The sequence below is a fragment of the Oncorhynchus gorbuscha genome, linkage group LG01 (assembly GCF_021184085.1).
Source record: "Oncorhynchus gorbuscha isolate QuinsamMale2020 ecotype Even-year linkage group LG01, OgorEven_v1.0, whole genome shotgun sequence".
NCBI classification, from domain to species: Eukaryota; Metazoa; Chordata; class Actinopteri; order Salmoniformes; family Salmonidae; genus Oncorhynchus; species Oncorhynchus gorbuscha.
The window spans coordinates 79,261,808-79,280,085 of record NC_060173.1 but is presented as its reverse complement, the minus strand read 5'-3'; the positions used below and the strand labels follow the sequence as shown (position 1 = coordinate 79,280,085).

Below are 18,278 nucleotides of genomic sequence, written 5' to 3'. Positions count from 1 at the left end.
GGGCTAATTCTGATTGGCTGGACCTGGCTCCCCAGTGGGTGGGCCTATGCCCACTCATGGCTGCACCCCCTGCACAATCATGTGAAATTAGGGCCTAATTAACATATTTACATTGACTGATTTTCTTATACGAACTGTAACTCAGTAAAATCTTTGACATGTTACGTTTATATTTTTGTTCAGTATAATTTGACATATTAGTAAAGACAAGATTGAATTGAGAACAGTCTGATGGGTAAAAATATCATCACATAATGAGAGAACAGCGTATGCATCCTGAGGCAAGGAGCAGAGCGCAAGCTTTTTTATTGATAGCCTATAGTCGCATCCTGCAGCCCACATGTTTTGATTTCTGAGACATTCTAAGGTTTGTATCATTCACAACTAAAATTGACAAATACCTCAAAATCTAGCATATAGGACCCGTTTCAAAATGGTCACTTTTACGCTCAACATAACCAATTCTATTTTAATCAGCTAAGTTCTATTGTATTCTTCTTACTATAAAATCATATAACACAACATAAATGGTACAGTACCTATAATAAGCACAGCTGGTCTGTTAAATGAACAAACCTACAGAATGCCGCACAACCAGATAACATACAGTAGACCAACTCGTAGTGTTCTTCTGAAATACATTCTCTCTACACGTCATGTTTCTTTAAACCTGCCTAAAATAAATGGATTAATTGCAGATGTTTTCCAAAGCCGTCAGAGGCTTCTATGCGGCTTGTAAGCGAGGAAACCAGGAGATGCTAAACGTGTTTGTTAATTAGCTGTCAATTACTGTGAGACCGGCAGTCATTTGTATGACAAGAACCGGCTGACAATATGTCATGACAGCCACAGTCCTAAATGTTACCCATGAATCACGATAATCCATTTTCTCAAGTGTATTTTTAACAAAGCTGAGATTTACTTTGAGGTCCAAAGCATAGGAATACAGATTAAATCAGTTACTGACAGACGTGATGGCGTAGCGGGATGAACGGAATGCAATGAACCACGAGGTTGTAAGTTCAGATCCCAGGTGAGGACTTGTTAAATAATAAATAAACATACACAATGTAGTCATGCATGTCAAAGTAATTTTCTAACATGTAAGTTGAAAACACTGACTGACGGGGAGTTTTTAAGTTTTGGTCAGAAAAGACTGAAATTACCAGGAATAGAAGCTAAAAATGAATTTAATTGAGGAAATCTGATCTCAAGTATTCCCACGAATAACAAAAGAGACGTGATCGTGTCTCAATGTAATCAAGGTCAGAAATCATTGTTCTATTCAAATACAAATCTATTTCTGGGCTTAGTTGTGGTCAATTTGCAGTGAACAAATTATTATAATGTTGTTCCAGTCCACTGACAATCCACTCCGACAAACATCGACTCGTGGCAGAATTGAGTTGCCTTCTCCTTTGCCTCGAAACACGAAGTCTACATCGGGCAGAAATTAGTGTTTAAAATCAGGAAAGTATCCTCTACAAGCCAGAAGGTTGAATAAAATGAGATTTTAACATACTTTACCAGTTGTCCTTGCGGTTGGTCCTTTTGGCAGTAGGAATGTGAGACATATCCACAGGAAAGTATAATCACCTCAACTTTTCAAAGCTCTGGTAGTGCGTTCAGATTCCTATCACCTGAAGCATGCGCAGAACCATGTAAATATGCGCATGAGTCTCGCGCATATATTGTCTTCTCTTTCTTTGGTTGTTTTTGTTCCCAGGCCTCAAAAGTGGTCTACTGACATGGATTAACAATTGTTGTGTACATACATCCAATTTATTTTATATAAAAAAAATAATAATAATAATAATAATATATGCCATTTAGCAGACGCTTTTATCCAAAGCGACTTACAGTCATGTGTGCATACATTCTACGTATGGGTGGTCCCGGGGATCGAACCCACTACCCTGGCGTTAAAATGCTCTACCAACTGAGCTATATATTTTTAAAAGTTTGATTTTGAGCATGAAAACCTGAAAAAAAGAAGATAAACTAAGAAACCTGGAAAAACAGAATTTACCAAAAGATAGATCACAGGTCCTTACAACTATAGAACATAGCTAACACGAACAACCCCTTTCCCGTTCCTTTTTGACATTGCGCAAAAGGTTTTATTTTTTCCCTCCAAACAATCCATGTAAATAATATTATCAAGTTCAAATTTAATTATTTGTGTATGGAGGATAGGTCATTATAGACTATAGGATACTTGCTCAGACCGGGAAAAAAAAAAAAAAAAAAAAAAAAAAAATCACATTTAAATGATGGCTAGACATTATTAGCCTAGTTCTGTATGGAATGCAGGCACATTTTGGTCAGGTCACCAAAAAGTGATGTCATCAACTGAAAAAGGGTTAGAGTTCGAAGTTAGTCTAGAACCCTGAGAAGAACATACTGGATTACATGCTGGGTAGAGGTCCAACTCTAGAGAAGGCCCAGACAGACAGTGGTGCATGGAGTGCAAACTGAGCGTGGAGCCAGAATATCCACATTTGTTTAGCATTTACTGCCATCTAGTGGAAGAACCCATGAATGACCACATGTCCCTAAAATGAATATCGGGGACAATGGAATACACCGATCAGCAGAAGAAAAGCCTGGAAGGTTGGTGCACTATGCATGAAGCGCTCCACCATTTCCTGGTTGCTAAAAATCTAATAGTTTGCCTATTTTTAGTTTGTTACAAAACAAGCATGTATAGTGTAGAGAATCATTGTACCATCTAACCAAAACTATTGTATTTCAGCTGTTTGAAGCTGGTGTACAAAAATGAAAGCAAAAGATGCCTTCTTAAATGTAGTTTTTGCGAGGTATAGTAATAGACCACATAGAACAGATATACCACATAGACTTGCTTTCAATGAGAATGACAGATACAGTGCCTTGCGAAAGTATTCGGCCCCCTTGAACTTTGCGACCTTTTGCCACATTTCAGGCTTCAAACGTAAAGATATAAAACTGTATTTTTTTGTGAAGAATCAACAACAAGTGGGACACAATCATGAAGTGGAACGACATTTATTGGATATTTCAAACTTTTTTAACAAATCAAAAACGTAAAAATTGGGCGTGCAAAATTATTCAGCCCCTTTAAGTTAATACTTTGTAGGGCCACCTTTTTCTGCGATTACAGCTGTAAGTCGCTTGGGGTATGTCTCTATCAGTTTTGCACATCGAGAGACTGACATTTTTTCCCCATTCCTCCTTGCAAAACAGCTCGAGCTCAGTGAGGTTGGATGGAGAGCATTTGTGAAAAGCAGTTTTCAGTTCTTTTCAGATTCTCGATTGGATTCAGGTTTGGACTTTGACTTGGCCATTCTAACACCTGGATATGTTTATTTTTGAACCATTCCATTGTAGATTTTGCTTTATGTTTTGGATCATTGTCTTGTTGGAAGACAAATCTCTGTCCCAGTCTCAGGTCTTTTGCAGACTCCATCAGGTTTTCTTCCAGAATGGTCCTGTATTTGGCTCCATCCATCTTGCCATCAATTTTAACCATCTTCCCTGTCCCTGCTGAAGTAAAGCAGGCCCAAACCATGATGCTGCCACCACCATGTTTGACAGTGGTGATGGTGTGTTCAGGGTGATGAGCTGTGTTGCTTTCACGCCAAACATAACGTTTTGCATTGTTGCCAAAAAGTTCAATTTTGGTTTCATCTGACCAGAGCACCTTAGAGGGACGGCCAGGTCTTGGTAGATTTGCAGTGGTCTGATACTCCTTCCATTTCAATATTATCGCTTGCACAGTGCTCCTTGGGATGTTTAAAGCTTGGGAAATCTTTTTGAATCAAAATCCGGCTTTAAACTTCTTCACAACAGTATCTCGGACCTGCCTGGTGTGTTCCTTGTTCTCCATGATGCTCTCTGCACTTTTAACGGACCTCTGAGACTATCACAGTGCAGGTGCATTTATACAGAGACTTGATTACACAGGTGGATTGTATTTATCATCATTAGTCATTTAGGTCAACATTGGATCATTCAGAGATCCTCACTGAACTTCTGGAGAGAGTTTGCTGCACTGAAAGTAAAGGGGCTGAATAATTTTGCAAGCCCAATTTTTCAGTTTTTGATTTGTTAAAAAAGTTTGAAATATCCAATAAATGTTGTTCCACTTCATGATTGTGTCCCACTTGTTGTTGATTCTTCACAAAAAATACAGTTTTATATCTTTATGTTTGAAGCCTGAAATGTGGCAAAAGGTCGCAAAGTTCAAAGGGGCCGAATACTTTCGCAAGGCACTGTATTTCTATGTGAATTTGGTCAGATCGCCTAAAAGGTTACATATTGCAGCTATAACTGCCAAAATATCTCCCCCTCTCCTCAACCCCCTCTCTGCAGGGGCAGATTTAGTAATTTGAAGGCCCCAGGCAGAGCCCAGTGTGAGAACCCCCTCCAAGCTAGCCTCATCAAAAACCAGGCATCCCTAATACGGGAAAGCCTGGAGAAGTTCATGGCAAGTTCATGCGATTACACTAACAAGTATTTTAGTTAACTGTAACAACATGTAACTGGTCGTAATTGAAGTATGTAATTACAGAGGTATAACAATTAATGCTTGTTACCACGCTGGTTACAAATGGGCATGTTTCCACTAAATTCACCAACTTAATGTTTCGCTTCTACTCAGCTGCATACAGTTACAGCTGTCACAAAAGGTTGTGATCCCTCGTGGATAATGCTGGGTGTCTATGCTAAATAGGCTCTAATTACTTACCCTCGAATGTGCACTGTTCAAACTATGTCGCCACTCAGTGATGTTGCTAGCAATGGCCCCCAAACTAAAATAAAAAGTGTACCATTTGGGTTAACTTGGTTGAGCTGGTAAAAAAAAGAAGATCTGTAGATCAACCTCACTGACTGGGATCTAATATGAGTGGCATACCAGATGTGGAAAAATACACTATTTCAAAGCGTAGTACAAGTAATGGTTGCCTAGTACAATGTAATAACTAGTTGTTACACAGGATTTGGCTCATTAAAATGAAGAATATCTTAAGGGGTACTTACTTGTAACTAAATGTGGGCTTAAATAGTACATTACCCATCATGACAAACTGGACCTCGTTTTAAAGCTTCCGGAAGTTTCATTTCACAATAAGGTACTGAAATGAAGTGAAACTTCCAGAAGCTTTAAAAGGAGGGCTAGGTTGTCAGGATGGGTAATGAATCTATATAAAGCACACTTTAAGTACAAGTAAGTAGCACTCAAGTTACACATCATTTTAACTAGCTAAATCCTGTGTAACACCTGGCGATTACATGTACTATGCATTGAAACTGTGTTTTTCCCTCATCTGGGATGACCAACGATGAGACAGCCAATAGGGAGGTGGTCAAAAACCTGACCGTGTGGTGCGAGGACAACAACCTCTCCCTCAATGTGATCAAGACAAAAGGAGATGATTGTGGACTACAAGAAAAGGAGGACCGAACACGACAAAGCCTATTCCCCCTCAGGAGACTGAAAAGATTTGGCATGGGTCCTCAGATCCTCAAAAGGTTTTGCAGCTGTACCACCACCTGGTACGGCAACTGCTCGGCCTCCGACCGCAAGGCACTACAGAGTAGAGGTCGACCGATTAATCGGAATGGCCAATTAATTAGGGCTAATTTCAAGTTCAGAACAATTGGAAATGGGTATTTTCTTTTAAACGATTTGGCAGATTCAAAAAATAAAATAAGTTAACACCTTTATTTAATCTTTATTTAACTTGGCAAGTCAGTTAAGAACACATTCTTATTTTCAATGACGGCCTCGGAACGGTGGGTGCCTTGTTCAGGGGCAGAACGACAGATTTTTACCTTGTCAGCTCGGGATTCAATCTTACGGTTAACTAGCCCAACGCTCTAACCACCTGCACCTCATTGCACTCCACGAGGAGCCTGCCTGTTACGCGAATGCAGTAAGCCAAGGTAAGTTGCTAGCTAGCATTAAACTTATCTTATAATCAATTAGAATCTTTTTTTTTTAACCATATGTTTTCTCCCCAATTTTGTGGTATCCAATTGTCAGTAGTTACTATCTTGTCTCATCGCTACAACTCCCGTACGGGCTCGGGTGAGACGAAGGTTGAAAGTCATGCGTCCCCGATACAACCCAACCAAGCCGCACTGTTTATTAACACAGCGCGCATCCAACCTGGAAGCCAGCCACACCAATGTGTCGGAGGAAACACCGTGCACCTGGCAACCTTGGTTAGCGCGCACTGCGCCCGGCCCACCACGGGTGTGCGATGAGACAAGGATATCCCTACCGGCCAAGCCCTCCCTAACCCGGACGACATTAGGCCAATTGTGCGTCGCCCCACGGACCTCCCGGAACCCAGAGTCTCTGGTGGCACAGCTGGCACTGCAGTACAGCACCCTTAAGAACTGCGCCACCCGGAAGGCCAATCAATCATAATCACTAGTTAACTACACGGTTGATGATATTAATAGTTTATCTAACGTGTCCTGCGTTGCATATAATCGATGCGGTGCATATTCGCGAAAAAGGAAAGTCCTTGGTCCATTGTGTACCTAAACATAAATTCCTTTCTTGCTTCACTTCTCTTGCGTTCATTGCACGCAGAGTCAGGGTATATGCAACACTTTGGGCAGCCTGGCTCATTGCGAACTAATTTGTCAGACTCTTACGTAATTATGACATAACATTGAAGGTTGTGCAATGTAACAGCAATATTTAGACTTATGGATCCCACCCGTTAGATAAAATACAGAACGGTTCTGTATTTCACTGAAAGAATAAACGTCTTGTTTTCGAGATGATAGGTCATTAATATGGTCGAATCCGGAAACTAACGCTCGTATTTCTGTGTGTTAATATGTTATAATTAAGTCTATGATTTGATAGAGCAGTCTGACTGAGCAAAGGTAGGCAGCAGCAGGCTCGTAAGCATTCATTCAAACAGCACTTTCGTGCGTTTGCCAGCAGCTCTTCTCTGTGCTTCAAGCATTGCCCTGTTTATGACTTCAAGCCCATCAACTCCCGAGATTAGGCTGGTGTAACCAATGTGAAATGGCTAGCTAGTTAGTGGGGTGCTGTCGTGGAAGATAAAGAATTTGTTGGTAACAATTTTAAGATGTTTTATATTCATCAAATGTGTGTAAGTTACTTCTAATCAGAATGGTATTTTTGTATAATACTGTGGCGAGGTTGCAGTTATCTGTTCTATGTCAAGACTAAATTGCATGGGCCGCGGAAAGGGGAGCGGTCAAAGTGTCATCATGTGTAAACATATCTTTTACTCCCTACCTTCCCCAGTGGGGAAAGGAGGGTGGCAGTGTCTGGAATCATTCTATGCTCCCTCTAATGTTGTTTCTATCTTAACCTATAGCCTCATTCTCCTCTCCGTGAGTTTGTCCAGGATTGGTTGTATTTAGGGTTGGTTGTATCTAAATGACAATTTGATATATGCCTGTTGATATGGAGGATTGGTTTATGGTTCTGGGGTTTGAGAAAGGAGACAAAGCTGAACAATGAATTATGTCTATGCTGTCTGACTATGTGTGTTCTTTGCTATTAAAGGATCTCAGTTGCATTGTAAGGGGGCTCTCAGAGAAATCATTGAGAGACACTGAATTTATCTGGATTGTGTCACAGGATTGTGATAGAGCTCATAATATTAAAGATGGACTTTTATAACTAACTCTGACTTGTGTGTGTGGTTTGCTCCCATGATTCGGTAAATAGAGGAAATTTCCACGACAGTGTGCGCTAATAGCGTTTCAAACGTCACTCGCTCTGAGAATTGGAGTGGTTATTCTCCTTGCTCTGCATGGGTAACGCAGCTTCGAGCCCAGGTAGGGACGAGGAGAGGGACAGAAGCTATACTGTTACACTGGCAATACTAAAGTGCCTATAAGAACATCCAATAGTCAAAGGTTAATGAAATACAACTGGTATAGAGAGAAATGGTCCTATAATTCCTATAATAACTTCAACCTAAAACTTCCTACCTGGGAATATTGAATACTCTTGTTAAAAGGAACCACCAGCTTTCATATGTTCTCATGTTCTAAGCAAGGAACTGAAACGTTAGCTTTCTTACATGGCACATATTGTACTTTTACTTTCTTCTACAACACTTTGTTTTTACATTATTTAAACCAAATTGAACGTGTTTCATTATTTATTTGAGGCGAAATTGATTTTATTTATGCATTATATTAAGTTAAAATAAGTGTTCATTCAGTATTGTTGTAATTGTCATTAATTACAAGTAAAAAATTAATTTAAAAAGAAATTGGCCGATTAATCGGTATCGGCTTCTTTGGCCCTCCAATAATCAGTATCGGCGTTGAAAAATCATAATCGGTCGACCTCTACTACAGAGAATAGTCCATACGGCTCATTACATCACTGGGGCCTGGCTTCCTGCAATCCAGTACCTCTATCAAATCTCAAATTTCGACTCAGACTGAAGGACAGATTTCCACCGGTCTAATGTCCACTGCTCGTGTTTCTTGGCCTAAGCAAGTAGTCTTCTTATTGGTGTCCTTCAGTAGTGGTTTCTTTGCAGCAATTCAACCACAAAGGCCTGATTCACACAGTCCCCTCTGAACAGTTGATGTTGAGATGTGTATGTTACTTGAACTCTGAAGCATTTATTTGGGCTGCAATTTCTGGGGCTGGTAACTAACTTATTCTCTGGGTCTTCTATTCCTGTGGCGGTCCTCATGAGAACCAGTTTCATCATAGCATTTGATGGTTTTTACGACTGCACTTGAAGAAACATTCAAGGTTCCTGAAATTTTCCAGATCGACTGACCATGTCTTAAAGTAACGATGGACTATTGTTTCTTTCTGCTTATTTGAACTGTTCTTGCCATAATATGGACTTCGTCTTTAACAAAAATAGGGCTATCGTCTGTATACCACCCTTACATTGTCCCAACACAACTGATTGGCTGAAATAAATTCCAGAAATTAACTTTTAACAAGGCACACCTGTTCATTGAAATGCATTTAAGGTGAGTACCTCATGAAGCTAGTAGAGAGAATTTCAAGAGTGTGTCAAAGCGTTCATCAAGGCAAAGGGTGGCTACTTTGAAGAATCTCAAATATAAAATATATTTGGATTTGTTAAACACTTTTTTGGTTACTACATGTTATTTCACAGTTTTGACTATTATTCTACAATGTAGAAAGTAGAACAAATAAAGAAAAGCCCTGGTACTTTTGACTGGTACTGTGTGTAATATATATTTATATATTTTAAGAAACAACAATTCTTCTGTGGGAATTTCAGTACTTCAGCATAACGTTTTCTAGGGATGCACGATAATATCGGTGAACATATCGGAATCGGACGATATTAGCTAAAAATGCCAACATCGGTATCGGTCCGATGTCTAGTTTAACGCCGATGTCAAAGCAGACGTGCATACCTATTTAACGTAGGTACATGAAGTAATGACGCCAGGTAAAATGTTGTGATACACGTGCAACACAGCATCCCTAAACTGCCCCACAATGTCTGCTGTGTGGATCGGGCAGTCAATAAGTCGAGCAGTCATTTGAAATTTCAGCGAGACAACTCAAATGAGAAATCCATTAAAGCCAAGATAAAGGAATTCAATGCCTTTGACAATCAACTGTTCTCTGTCGTGGGTGATGTTGGCTTTCGCCGACTGGTCGAGCACTGGTACACACTACCAAGTGCGCCGTTTGTCAGATGTTGCCCTATCGGAGTTACACAGTAATAGCGTCACTGCTAATATCTTCATGACATAAACTCGCTGGAACGCCGTTTGGATCTTTGCGTGTCAAAAAAGATAGTCGCACTGTCAAAGTTGTACAAAAAAGACTGCAAACAAGCAAACACTGACAATAACGCGTTGGTAATAAAGCATAATTTGTTCGACCGCAACTTCTGGGGTAGCTAGCGTTAGCTTGGTACCTAGCTAACAGCAATACAACCAGCCTGAAAACATTGACTAGTAGAAACTGTAGTCATTTTCATTATTGATTGATTGATTGATTGATTATGGAGTCCTTGTGAGTAAGTATTAGCAAGGTAGCCACTTGTTGTTCGCCTATTGAAATTGAACTTCAGTTCATGAAAATAAATAACTAGCCAGATACTTAACCCCGTTGCCAAAAGCTAACGTTAAAAGCTGCCAGCTACCTTCTTCATGCTAGTGAGGCTCAACCGAACTGGGTTATGTTTTGTGAAGCTAGCCACAATAAGGATTAGGCACAATAGTGGAATTCGCGGTTTGCCTTCAAAATAAAAGTATGTCATTTACAATGATGCAAATGAATACAAACATTAGAATTATGCTATATTTTTATTTTGAAGACCAACTTCAAAGTCCACTACTGTGGCTAGCTTCACATAGATGGGTCCAACCACCATTAATGAAATAAGAACAGTCTTATAAATTAGGGTTAGTTTAGATGGATGACACCTAGCTATATGGTTAGCTAGCTAACTACAGCTCTTGAAACAGATTGTCATTTTGCTATGTTTTTGGGGAAGAACATTGTTTGCATCCATGAGCTAGCTAGCCTTTTTTATGACCAGCAATGTAGGTGTGCGAGACAACTTCACCAGCATCACAGCATACGTATCGATGAATCGTTGTGACATATGAAATACAAGTGATCGTGTAATCAATATGTAATAACTACATTTTTTTTTAAATGTATGAACGCCAAATAGTGTATCTTTTTTTACACGCAAAGACCCAAACGGCTTTCCATAGAAATCCAGGTTGAGAATGAAACTGAAGAAATTAACAACAAAACAGCAAGTAAGTGAAATAAATAGGTTTTAATTATGTTTTACTGGTAATGGGGACATACGTAAATGCCAACAAAATATTTTTGGGGTCAGTGTGGTGTGTGTGTGTGTGTGTATGTAACCTTTATTTAACTAGGCAAGTCAGTTAAGAACAAATTCTTATTTACAATGACGGCCTTCAAACCCAGACGACGCTGGGCCAATTGTGCGCCGCCCTATGGGACTCCCAATCACAGCAAGATGTGATAGAGTCTGGATTCGAACAAGGGACTGTAGTGTCTTAGACCACTGCGTCCATGTCTGTGTTAACTGTACTAGAATGCTTAAAAGGCCACAAAAATGTTAAATATCGATTATCTGTATCGTTTTTTTTGGGGGGGGGGCAAGAAAAACATCGGATATCAGCCAAAAACGTCATGTCAGTGCATCACTAAAGTTTTCTGCAGGTTTATATATTATGCCTAGCTCATGCAGACCATTGATGATGTGACGCCTGAGGCAAATGCCTCTTCTGCCTAATGGGAAGTCCGCCAGTGCCTCTCTACAAGTCTCATGCTTCTGCAAAACTCTCCCTCTTTCTCACACTTCCTTCTCTCCTCACTCAACCCTATCATCCCCCCCCCCCCCACCCTCTCTCTCCTCACCTGTCATGGGGTCAAACAGTTGATTGGCCTCCAGGTCAGTGAAGGTGCTGAAGCAGCAGGGGCATCGGAACGACGCCCGGTTGGTGGAGTCCCTTTCATCCGTCTCGATGCGCCGCCGCATGTGATCCAGCTTGTACTTGACCACATTGACCAGCAGGCGGTAGTTGATGAAGTAGTAGTTGTGACGCGTGGTCTTGCCGTCGGGAGCCGTCTCCACCCGCATGCGGCACTTGACGAACTTATCGCCCTTGAGCGTATTGAGCACTGAGCGCAGCTGCTTTCGGTCAAACTTAAGCAGCTCCAGCATGTCCTCCTCGCGGACGCAGGGGTTGCGGATAAGGACATCCAGAGCCAGGGCATGCTCCACCCCGTAGAAGCCCCGCACTACCTGCTTGGCCAGGCGCTTCAGTGAAGCAGGGACCTCTGTTAATAATTCTGGCTCTGACATCTTCTATATGGATGTCCTATGGGGTAGCAGACTGGTAGAGAGAGTGGCTTACAGAATAAGTAAAGGCTACAATAGATAGCCTGAAAAGTGTCTGTGGGTGGTTGGATAGGAGGGTGTGTAAACTTCAGGCAGAAAGGAGAGGATCTTGAGGGGGAGAAACCCCAGCAAGGGGTCAAGGGGGTCCTTCTCTGTGGTGGGATCTGCAACAAAGGAACACTGTTTATACAATCTGGTATTGAAACTTAGACATCACCATCCATCAGTAGGATTACTATATAACTAAGGAACTCTTCGTTAAAAACATGAACATGTGTTCATCCAACGTGGACGGGGTGGCAATGTGGTGAGCTAGCTTGTAAGTCATAACAGTTACAGTCAAACATATCTAAATGAGAGGTGAACCGGCTGTAATGCAGAACCTATATGGTTAGCCAAAATATTATTTAGCAAACGATACTTTTTGTTGTTAGCTAATACTCGCGAATGAAAACGGAATGAATAGAAATCAAACTGGCTAGCTAGCAACTATGCTAACAGTAGCTAGCTCAGTTTACAGCTAGCTACATCACGGGTTAGCGCAATACAATTGATCTCTGTGAGAATAAACGAGCTAGCTAGCTTAACTACAACACATGTATGAAATACAGAAAATCCGACACTCACTCAATTGCATGTGTTCTCTTGCAATAACTTGGAAGCTTGTGGATGATCTGCTTCGTACTTTTCTCTACATTTTTTCGACATGGAACTCTGGATAAATGTTTTCTATTCCGATTGGCTGTACGTCATGCTGTACATTAACAGCCAATCAACGCAACACTATTTTGATTGACGTTCACAATTTCCAATGTTGTTGTTATAAATGTGGATAGTTAGAAATGGAAACTGTTCTCCTACACCAATCAGAGAACAAGTGTTATTCATTGGGCTGGAACTTGACTGTTTACTTCCAGGACAAAAATTAAATGGCGTCTCTTGACAGAGTGAAGGTGCTAGTTTTGGGTGATTCAGGTTGGTATATATCCTATTCATTTATGTCTCACTAATCGTATTGTCTTTTGTAAATGTTGTCTTTCGACATGGTTTGGTCAAATAGAATGCTTATCTAAAACATTAATGTCCCCCTTGTCCCTATCCGTGGCAACTAACGTTAGCTGGTTAAGCTAGACCTATAGCTAATGTTTGCTAACTACATATAGTAGTTATTTAGAAAACCTTCTAAATCTAATCTTATTTTCTAATCTCTGCTGATGGCTTCCCTTGATGCACTTAAAAATATACCTAGATATGAGAAGTGAACTTAACTATGTGCTTGAAAAAAATACTGGATTTGTCTCACTAGCTATAATTAATTATTTTGTCATGACAGGTGTTGGGAAGTCTTCACTCGTGCATCTGCTGTGTCAGAACCAAGTGTTGGGAAATCCATCATGGACTGTAGGCTGCTCCGTGGATGTACGGGTAGGAAAGGACTGCGGTATAAAATTAGCCAACTGATTAAAACTGGCACTTTTACTGAAATGTTGATTAATGTGCACTGTCCCCTGTAAAGAATAAACTCAAACTCAACTCTGGTTGCTTTTTTCTTTGTTACTTTAGTCCATTAATTGACTCAGTCACATTCTAGGTCACATTGACTCGGTCCCATTCTAAGGTTATTCTAAGAGTTGGTTTTACAGGTCCATGACTACAAGGAGGGCACTCCAGAGGAGAAGACTTACTACATTGAATTATGGGATGTTGGCGGCTCTGTGGGCAGTACCAGCAGTCTGAAAAGCACCAGAGCTGTTTTCTACAACTCTGTCAATGGTAAAGCTGCAGCACTGACTGGCTCTGTCAGTCACCACATGAGAAAAATGATAACCTGTATAGATCTGTAATGACACATAATTGTATCCTTACAGGTATTGTGTTAGTTCACGACCTAACGAACAAGAAATCCTCCCAGAATCTGTATCGCTGGTCCCTAGAAGCCTTGAACAAAGACTCCTCCCCAACTGGGGTAATCGTCTCAAATGGGCAAGTATCTTCTACTGCTGGAATCAAATATCTTACCTCAATTTAATACATTTTAAAGCTCGTTAAATAGAAGTTGCTATCCTGCATAGGCACTTGGAGAAAGTGTATATACTAATTAAGTCATATCTTGAATGTCTTGCCTGAATACTTCCAGTGATTATGACAGAGAACAGTTTGCTGACAGCTCTGTGCCTTTGCTCCTGATCGGCACCAAGTTTGACCAGATCCCAGAGAACAAGAGGAATGATGTTCTCACCAGGACAGCTTTCCTGTCTGAAGACTTCAACGCGGAGGAGATCAACCTGGTAGGTGAAGCCTCACCTCAACTATCCTTCTAGGCCTCTATAGATTCTGAGCTACCCATCACTCGGTCAAAAATAACCTTATTTGCTGCAGCAATGTGCTTTTGCTAACAATAAAAGCCCAATGTATGGGCAGTAGGCACACATCATTAATATTGTTATTAATACAGCCTATTCAATACAGCTATTGGATAGGCTACAGGTAGTGCCTTGAGGCTTGGGGTTTAGGTCATGTTTTTTCCTCGATTCTCATGACAGGATTGCACCAACCAAAGATACTTTGCTGCAGGCACGTCCAACGCTGTGAAGTTGAGCAGATTCTTTGACAAGGTGAAATGTTCAGAAGCGGATGCTTATTCTTACATATTTTAACCCCCTTAATACAGTGCCTTCAGAAAGTATTCAGATCCCTTGACTTTTTCCACATTTTGTTACGTTACAGCCTTATTCTAAAATGGATTAAATGAATTAAAATCCTCAACAATCTACACACAATAGACTGTAATGAGAGTAAACAGGTTTTTATACATTTTTGTAAATTTATAACAAATAAAAAACAGATACCTTATTTACATAAATAGTCAGACCCTTTGCTATGAGACAAATTGAACTCCGGTGCATCCTGTTTCCATTGATCATCCTTGAGATGTTTCTATCACATTGGAGTCCACCTGTGGTAAATTAAATTGATTGGACATGATTTGGAAAGGCAAACACCTGTCTAAATAATAAAATCGAGCCATGAGGTTGAAGGAATTCTCCGTAGCGCTCTGAGACAGGATTGTGTCGAGGCACAGATCTGGGGAAGGGTACCAAAAATGACTGCAGCATTGAAGGTCCCGAAGAACACCGTGTCCTCCATCATTCTTAAAAGGAAGAAGTTTGGAACCACCAAGACCCTTCTTAGAGCTGGCTGCCTGGCCAAACTGAGCTACCAGGGGAGAAGGGCCTTGGTCAAGGAGGTGACCCAATGGTCACTCTGACAGAGCTCCAGAGTTCCTCTGTGAAGATGGGAGAACCTTCCAGAAGGACAATCAGGCCTTTATGGTAGTGGCCAGACGGAAGCCACTCGGTAAAAGGCACATGACAAAGGACTCGCAGACCATGAGAGACAAGATTCTCTGGTCTGATGAAACCCAAATTGAACTCTTTGGCCTGAATGCCAAGCATCCCGTCTGGAGGAAACCTGGCACCATCTCTACGGTCAAGCATGGTGATGGCAGCATCACGCTGTGGGGATGTTTTTCAGATGCAGGGACTGGGAGACTAGTCCGGATCTAAGTACACAATCCTTGATGAAAACCTGCTCCAGAGCACTCAGGACTAGGGCGAAGTTTCACCTTCCAACAGGACAGGACAACATCTCTGGAGAGACCTGAAAGTAGCTGTGCAGCGACGCTCCGCTCCCCACCTAGCCTGACAGAGCTTAAGAGGATCTGCAAAGAAAAATGGGACAAACTCCCCAAATACAGGTGTGCCAAGCTTGTAGCGTCATACCCTAGAAGACTCGAGGCATTAATATCTACCACAAAGGTGCTAAAACAAAGTACTGAGTAAATGGTATGAATAGTTATGTAAATGTGATATTTCTGTTGTTTTTGCTTTGTCATTATGGGATATTCTGTGTAGATTGAGGGGGGGGACAATTTAGTTTTAGAATTAGGCTATAACCTAATAATATGGAAAGTCAAGGGGTCTGAATACTTTCCGAAGGCACTGGATACTGTTCTTTCTATACGAGAGTGCATGAGCATGTACAAAAACTTAACTTGTCTTTTATTTTAGGTTGTAGAGAAGAGATATTTCACCAGAGACCCTAGTCAAGTAAGTGATGGTCTATGTATCCATAATGAACATGAAACACTGCTTTGGTTTTTCCCATTTTGAAACCATTACTTTATCAGCTCTGAAACAAAACCATCTCTCCTCCTCTCCAGATGACAGGTTTCACAGAGAGGAAACGCTTCAACTTCAAAAGCGTTCACTACGACTGAGAGGTGGACAGTGCTTCAACCTGATTCAGTGCAGTCTCTCACTCAACAAGTGAACCTTGTCTTGTCTTTTTTTCTTTCTTTAAAAAAAATCTCTGTTAAAGGCCCAGTGCAGTCAAAAATGTGCATTTTCTGGGTTTTATCTAAAAAAAAAAATTCACACTGAGGATAATTTCCTTTTAGTGTAAGAGCTGTTTGAAAACACTGAGTGAAATCTCAGCTTGTTGTGGTGGGATGTTTTGGCCTGGTGACATACATTAGTTAAACCAGTAAGAACGCTCCAAACCTCTCTGCCAATAATAGCTAGTTTTCTCCTCCCCACTCAGACCACTCCCAGACAGTCCTAGCACAATTCTTGATTGAGAAATGGCTTCTTAACCTCTGCCACAGTAACAGCCATATCCATTAGGCTAGAGGACAGTATTCCGCACTTTGCCCTGTCCTTTATGTTTGTGTGTATAGTACAGGAGAAGGCAACGTGTGGAATGCTGTTCCCTGGCCTAATGGATATTGTCCTACTAGAAAAGCTACTGTTCCAAGAGGTTGCCAATTTCAAACAATCACATTTGTTACCCAGAAATAATTGAAAGAAACTGCTTGCAGTGGACCTATAATACTGTGGTCAACCCACTTGGCACTTATTGCTAGAGTAGGGGTCTTAACCCCATTGTCCTGGCTAAATTCTCAACCTGACCCCATTTCCATCATGGCCACCTAATCGCCCCCCTCATTCCTCATTGGCATATACAGTGAGCTCCATAGTTATTGGGACGGTGACACTTGTTTTGGCTCTACTCCAGTACTTTGGATGTGAAAAGGATACAATGACTGAGGTTAAAGTCCAGACTGTCAGCTTCAATTTGAGGGTATTTTCATCCATATTGGGTGAACCTTTTAGATATTATAGCACTTTTTCGACTGTCCCTCCATTTTAGGGAACCAAAAGTCATTGGGACAAATTCACTTGTGTATTAAGGTAGTAAAAAGTGTAGTATTTGGTCCCATATTCATAGCACGCAATGACTACATCAAGTGTGTGACTCTATCAATTTTTGGGATGCATTTGCTGTTTGTTTGGATTGTTTAAGATTATTTTTGTGCCTAATAGAAATTAATGGTGAATCATGTATTGTCATTTGAGTCAATTATTGTAAATAAGAATATAATGTTTCTAAACACTTATACATTAATGTGGATGCTAACATGATTACGGATAGTCCTGGATGAACCCTGAGTAATGATGAGCGAGAAAGTCTTTGGTTAGCGTGTCTTGGGTTTCTGGTATTTGTGCATCTACCTTTCTCACTCATTCACGATTCATTCAGGATTACCCATATTATGACATAGTAAGGATGTGTTTCAATTTATTTTCCAATATGAATTGTTATAAGAACACAGAATTCTGAATACAAATGTAACATTTTGACAAAATGAATCCAGGACTGAAGGTGTTTTCTGGGTGTAAGCATGGGATGCTTCCTGTGGTATCTTGTATGGGTCATAATACTTAGTCTTATACCTTTTTGGCTAGGACACCATCCTTAGTGCTTGTTGATATTCTGTCTAGGAGTTTGACCGCTGGGGAAAATCATAGTCTATGAAAACAACTGAGGGTAAGAGCACAAGGTGCGTTTGCAACCCTGCCGTAAACTATGGCCGTGTGCTATGAATCACCATTTCAAATGTGCAGGAACAGATATTAGATTACATCTTTTATTCAAGTCACTCGGGACACACACACAAAAAAAACGATTTACATAATTCTGTCAGATACAGTTAACTGGCTCATATTCAGTCGAGCAACAATGTACACATTCATAGGTGTCTCTGGGTAAAAGCTATGATTTTAAAGTGTAGAGAATGTGTCCTAGGAACCGATAGGCAGATGGTCAGTCCATTGATGTGCCCGCCCACTGGGCATAGACGTCAGTTCAACGTCAAGATTTGATTTACATTTGAGTTGTTGACTTCGTTGTTTTACAACTTGAACCATGTCATTGGATTTAGGTAAAAAGTTGGGTGAAAAAACAAGAAACGTTCCTGGAATCCCTTTTATGTTGATGACTTGGCAAACACAATCAGTTTTTATGGTTGAAATGGCATGGAAACAA

At 40.7% G+C, this 18,278-nt stretch overlaps 2 protein-coding genes across 3 annotated transcripts in view; one reads left to right on the top strand and one right to left on the bottom strand.

Annotated features, from left to right (window-relative positions):
• gtf2e1 (general transcription factor IIE, polypeptide 1, alpha) overlaps window positions 1-12,635 on the bottom strand; it is a 43,046-nt gene extending 30,411 nt beyond the window's left edge. Inside the window, exons 1-2 of the mRNA XM_046361698.1 lie at window positions 12,519-12,635; window positions 11,408-12,055 (exon numbers count right to left, since the gene is read on the bottom strand). Coding sequence (XP_046217654.1) covers window positions 11,408-11,855 — 448 coding nt within the window. The 5' untranslated portion in view covers window positions 11,856-12,055; window positions 12,519-12,635. The remainder of the gene's footprint in view (window positions 1-11,407; window positions 12,056-12,518) is intronic.
• A 118-nt stretch (window positions 12,636-12,753) lies between these two features.
• rabl3 (RAB, member of RAS oncogene family-like 3) lies at window positions 12,754-17,294 on the top strand. 2 transcript variants are annotated; one of them, XM_046333940.1, is made up of 8 exons: window positions 12,754-12,866; window positions 13,225-13,310; window positions 13,535-13,664; window positions 13,760-13,874; window positions 14,029-14,179; window positions 14,435-14,506; window positions 15,962-16,000; window positions 16,114-17,294. In XM_046333940.1, the coding sequence occupies exons 1-8, from the start codon at window positions 12,821-12,823 to the stop codon at window positions 16,168-16,170; spliced, it is 696 nt and encodes a 231-aa protein (XP_046189896.1). In that variant the 5' UTR covers window positions 12,754-12,820; the 3' UTR covers window positions 16,171-17,294. The 2 variants fall into 2 exon arrangements, with proteins under 2 accessions (XP_046189896.1, XP_046189823.1); XM_046333867.1 differs by having other exon boundaries at window positions 13,225-13,316.
• The last annotated feature ends 984 nt before the right edge of the window (window positions 17,295-18,278 follow it).